The following is a 6130-nucleotide window of genomic DNA, read 5'->3' as shown; positions in this document are numbered from 1 at the left end:
ACGGTCAGGAGGTAAGGGTTAGATTCCTTTTGGTCGAAGCTAACACTTCCTACAATGTCTTGCTAGGAAGACCTTGCTTGAACGCCTTCAGAGCGATCGTCTCCACCCTACACCTGGCCATGAAGTTGCCGTCGGACAAGGAGACGATATGCACCGTGCATGCGGATCAGGAGATCGAGAGGCAGTGCTATGCACCTGGGTTAAGGATCGCCCCTTACAGCCGCCCCAGAAAACAGCACCGATCGGAAGTCGCCATGACTGATCTGGACCCTCGAACGAACATGGAGGATCGAATTCAGCCTGGCAGAGACACCAAGGAAATCCTGATTGGGATGCAACAATGCCAAGTCACCAAGATAGGTGGCACTCTGAAGTCGGATGAGGAGGAGCTGTTGGGTGCGGTCATCTTCGAGAACTGAGATCTCTTTGCCTGGTCGTCAGCCGACATGTCGGGCATCCACCCTGACATTATATCTCATAAGCTGGCAATCTTCAAGGAAGCCCGACCGGTTGCGCAGAAGAAGAGGAAGATGGGGGAGGAGCGGAGGCAAGCGGTCGAAGAGGAAGTGAAAAAACTAGTGGGAGCGGGATTCATGAAGGAGATAAAGTACACCACGTGGCTGGCGAACGTGGTGATGGTGAAGAAGGCGAGCGGGAAGTGGAGAATGTGCACAGACTTCACGGACCTCAATAAAGTGTGCCTGAAGGACGCATACCCCTTACCCAGCATCGATCGACGGGTCGACGGAGCGTCTGGGCATAATTTCTTGAGCTTTCTGGACGCGTACTCAGGGTACAATCAAATCCCTATGTACGGTCCAGACAGACCCAAGATGACGTTCATCATCGACCGGGCTAACTACTGTTATGAGGTCGTGCCGTTCGGCCTCAAAAACGCTAAGGCGACGTACCAACGTCTGATGGATCGCATCTTCAGAGAGCAAATTGGTCGGACCATGGAGGTGTACGTGGAGGACATGGTTGTAAAATTGCAGACAGTTGAGGATCATGTTCGCGACCTCAAGGCGGTCTTCCACCAAGTACGCAAGTACAACATGCGTCTTAATCTGGAGAAATGCGTGTTTGGAGTACCGGCCGGTAAATTCCTAGGCTTTATGCTAACCGCCCGAGGAATAGACTGAGGAATAGAAGCTAATCCTGACAAGTGCATAGCCATTGCTGAGATGAGGAGTCCCAAAAACCTCAAGGAGATCCAACGGTTGGTCGGTCGTCTGACGTCTCTTGCACGCTTTCTGCCCAAGTTAACAGAGAGGTTCAAGCCGATCCCCAAGATCATGAAGAAGAAGATCGCCGACAAATGGGACGACCGGTGTGAAGAGGCGTTTCAGCAGATAAAGGTGATGATCAGTAGCCCCCTGATAATGAGCCGACCGGTAGAGGAACTACCTTTGCAGTTATACCTGTCTGTCACGGATGACATGATCAACGCAGCTCTGGTACAGGAAAATCTGGAGCAGCGACCCGTATACTTCATCAGCTGGGTATTGCAGAGCGTAGAGACCAAGTACCAGCTAGTAGAAAAGATAGCCCTGGCGCTATTGACAGCCGCGTGTCGATTACACCAATACTTCCAGAGCCATCAAGTAATCGTCCGAATCGATCATCCCATAGCCAAGATACTCAGGAAGCCCGACCTGGCTGGGAGGATGATTGCCTGGTCGGTAGAGCTATCCGAGTTTGGTCTCAAGTACGAGCCGAGGGGATCCATCAAGGGGCAGCACTTCGCAGATTTTGCGGCAGAACTCCACGGGCCGGCCTCCCCTCCAGAACAGACGTGGGTGTTCTTGTCGATGACTCGTCAGATAAGCGCAACGCAGGAGCGGGGATAGTCATCGAAGGACCAGGCGACTTCACGGTAGATCACTCCTTGCAGTTCAAGTTCAAGGCATCGAACAATCAGGTGAAATACGAAGCGCTGATCGCGGGTCTCAGACTAGCGAAGGACCTGGGGGCACGAAGACTAAGATGCAATACCAACTCACGGCTAGTGGTCGGGCAGGTGCAAGGGGAATACCAGGTGAAGGACGGTCTACTGCTACAATATTACCACAAGGTGATAGAGGCTATGAAAGAGTTCGACGAAGTAACCGTTCATCATATACCTCGGGTGGAGAATGCCAGAGCTGATAGGCTATCCAAACTGGCGGAAGGGAAAGAGAAGGGTCAGCTCAAGACCATCATCAGGCAAACCTTGATGAAATCCTCAGCGGGAGAATGCTCAACCATTGACTGACCGACGGACTGGAGAAGCGAAGTGCGGGAGCTCCTGAGGAGAAGCGTCGCCGGGGAAGATATGAAGCCGATCGAGCGGCGCCGGGTGCTCCGAATCGTCATAATCGGAGAAGACTTAGACAAGCGAGGGTTCACCGTGCCGCTCCTCAAATGCCTGTCGGAGGACAAAGCAGGCTACGTCATGAATGAGGTCCACAATGGCGTTTGTGGGATGCATACCGGCCGAAGAACGATGAAGGCTCGGATACTCCGGGCAGGGTACTACTGGCCAACCATGGAGCAGGACTGTGAAGTGATGATACGAAAATGTGAGGGTTGTCAGGCGCACAGGAACGACGTCAGGAGAGCCCCTACCGAGCTGCACAGCCTAACGACCCCCTAGCCGTTCGCACAATGGGGTATGGACATCGTCAGGCCATTCCCCATCGGCAGAGCGCAAAAAAAGTTCATAGTAGTCGCCGTGGATTACTTCCCCAAGTGGGTCAAAGCAGAGGCCCTGGCCAACATCACCGCTCGGCAGGTCCATTCGTTCGTTTGGCAGAACATCGTCTGCCGTTTTGGCCTGCCCCATACCATCATCACCGACAACGGCTGACAGTTCATCGATAAAAAGCTGAGGGACTTCTATAAGCAGGTAGGGATACGCCACCTAACTAGCTCAGTCGAGCATCCTCAAACCAATGGCCAAGCCGAAGCTATGAACAAGGTCATAGTGGCCGAGCTGAAGAAAAGACTAGGAGAAGCTAAGGGAGCATAGGTGGATGAACCCCGCATGGGACGACTTGAGTATCCCCCTTCAACCTGACATACAGAACGGATGCTATGCTGCCAGTGGAAGTAGGAGAACCTGTAACATCCCGTTAGGATATTACAGATTTTTAAATAAAATAAAAGAAATAATCAAATAACAGTACATTTAATAATACCTCATTTTCCCAAAACGCGGGAAAATTTAAAATTTATTAAATGAGCAAATAAAGTTCATAACTATACGTTCTAAAAACGAAAAGAACAATGTTATAAAATCACCCATCAGGGTTTACAACTGTTTCCAAAAGCTATAAAGAAAACATAAGAGTTCCCCAAGTTGAACCCCTCTCCGCGACTAAGCTTCACCTGAGCCACCTACATCAACAACATCTGCTCCCATGTACTGCGTACACGATCATCGCCAAACACACGCAGATAGGGTGAGCTTAGCAGATAAATCATATATAATGTTACAGACATATAGATCTACATACACACACATCACAGTACATAACTTAACATCCCACATTGTTCTATACTTTTATTCCTACCATCTGACCCCCAATCATATCATTCGTGTTCTACATCGTCTAATGATTACTTCAAGGTGACTTGCTGCCATACCTATCGGCCACAACTGATAGAGCACGTGCGGGAAACCATGCTACGGATCATACACCGTAACGTCAGGTAGAGTTCCCATATACGAACATAGTTCGTATCGTCCCAAGACTACCAAACTCGTCCGCAACAACTGAGGAGGGCAATCTATCTGGACCCATCCGTACTGGCCACAACCAGCACAGTCACATCGGCAACACTCGCCAACCCAAGCCACAACTCAAGTGTTCCTCGTGTTCATCCGCCATCCTGAGCCACAACTCAAGAGATGCTATTCCGAGCCACAACTCAAGGAATACCACATGCTTAACCCCTATCCCAAGCCATAACTCAATGGATATGTTCCGAGCCACAACTCAAGGAACACCAGCAATCCCACCTTTAAAGCTACACTAGACGCCTCGTAGATCACCTATGCGAAATCACAATTCCAAGTTGCAACAGTGCAATTCGCCCGGCAGGGGACACGTGCCGCCAGGCGCTGCCAACTTCCAGACCGCCTAGCGGGTGTCGCGTACCGCCAGGCGCAAAGCGCCTCAAATCATGCAGACTTAGCTGCTACCGCCTGGCAGGTTAGTCCCCACCGCTAGGCGCTACCGTTCCAGATCCTACTGCTGTTCTCATTACCGCCTGGCGGAATACCTCTCACCGCCAGGCGCCTCCCGCTATACAGATCCCCTGTACTACTGCTATCGCCTGCCGGGTTGGACCCCGTCGCCAGGCGCCATAACAGAACCTCGTCAGGTGCTGATTTATCTACACTCCACTCCACTGTTAGTCTCCATACATGTATTTGTACTATCCGAAACACTCGTTTTTGTTGAATATGACAACACCAAGATTGGTTTATATCAGTATGAGCCCTCTCATCCTATCTTGCCTGTGAGTTACAATAATTAAGATTATTTAGCAATCCCCCAACAACCAATTATCACCCATATACATTTTATTCCATAGTCTGAGCATAGTATGATTAATTCTTCCATTAAGCTCACAAAACATCCCCCCTATTTTGGTACCCAATCTGACCAAAGAGCACTCACCCCACTACAAGTATATTTCAACCCTAAAACTTATTTGTCAGAGTTCTCTTCTCACTATCCACCCTATAATTCACCCCATCTCATTAACCATACTTAAGTCTCCACTCTTCTAATTATCCAATTCATCTCGTCTCCAAATTTCTTCACGCCCAAGACTATTACACCCACTGCACGAATTACCCCACATTCAGTCCGAACCAGTCCCACCAAGAACTCCAGCCTGCCCTTGCTGTAATGCTGCCGCCTGGCGGTAACTTGTCTCCTGCCAAGCGGTGTATCAGACCTGGGAACAATTCTGATTTCTTTCGCCCCTGATAACCTTCCCGTTCACTCCCTATCACCTATCTCAATACAATCTCTCCCATTTTGGCATAACCAATCCAATAATTATAGCCCTCCAATCTCAATACCACTGTACCAAGAAAGAATCGTAATAATTACACCCTAATTGTACCCCGCTTTCCTCCCCTTGATATTTAATCACTGTTTCATTCACTTATACCTACTAATGTGTAAAAATACACATCACACAAATCGAATTCATCTATTAATGACCACGAATAGCTTTCCCATCGATCAGATTTAAGCAAGAATTCCAGAAAACCAAAAACAAGACAGATTGCCCCGTGCTGCCTGGCGGTTCAACCAGTCCCGCCAGGCACTTCATCAGCAAGCCCAGAAACTAGTGTAAATCCCAAGCGTCGCCTAGCAGCCGAGAGTGTGCCGCCAGGCGATTCCCTTCCCAGAACCCCAAAACAGCACAAAATAGATGAGTCGCCTAGCAGTGGTTCATCACCCGCCAAGCGGTTTCTGGAAATTTCCCATAAACGCAGAATTTCGAGATTTTAACAGCATATAGGCACCCAAATTACCATACATCACATCATAATATTATTTGAAGCAAGAAGAGCAGAGTCCAGCTCCCCTAACCTGATTTCCTTTGCTACACTAGAAATTCTCAAGCTCCTCCTTTGGTCACCAATGGCCACTCTTGATTCTCCTCAACTCAGTCTCAAAATTCACTCTCGCCAGTCCTCTCACACTCACTTTTCGTCTCTGTTTTCTAGGTCTATGTTCAGCCTTGTAAAACCTTGCCTAAACCTTCACTTTTGCCTTTTAAACTAATGCTTTAGGCTAACCCAAGAATCAAAAATGAAAATGCACCTTATTATCTTTTAATGGCCATTCATTTCTCATTATGAATTGTGGTTACAGCCACCTTAGCTGCTGATTCCAGTTAGGTTTCCTTTACCCCTTCCAATTCCATCCAAAATTAACATTAGCAAAAGAAAAATAAAGTTTAATTTAAGTTTCCCAAGACTTGAACCCATAACCATGCAATTGCCAAATCAATATCAAGCCATTTAACCAACTCATATTTCATGCTAACAATCATAATTCAATTATCATATTATACCAGAACATGATTACATAGATTTAAATAATAAAACAATAACACCAAA

General features: G+C 48.1%; 1 protein-coding gene across 1 annotated transcript; it reads left to right on the top strand.

Moving 5' to 3' along the window:
• The first annotated feature begins 446 nt into the window (after positions 1 to 446).
• LOC146888318 (uncharacterized) lies at positions 447 to 2254 on the top strand. Its single transcript, XM_085670046.1, has 3 exons — positions 447 to 1098; positions 1174 to 1457; positions 1499 to 2254. Exons 1-3 carry the CDS (start codon positions 447 to 449, stop codon positions 2252 to 2254), a joined length of 1692 nt encoding a protein of 563 aa, XP_085526172.1.
• The last annotated feature ends 3876 nt before the right edge of the window (positions 2255 to 6130 follow it).

Source organism: Vigna unguiculata, chromosome 2 (genome assembly GCF_037176805.1).
Source record: "Vigna unguiculata cultivar grain cowpea cultivar isolate G323 ecotype 2 chromosome 2, ASM3717680v1, whole genome shotgun sequence".
Taxonomy (NCBI): domain Eukaryota; kingdom Viridiplantae; phylum Streptophyta; class Magnoliopsida; order Fabales; family Fabaceae; genus Vigna; species Vigna unguiculata.
This window is presented reverse-complemented; position numbering and strand designations above follow the sequence as displayed.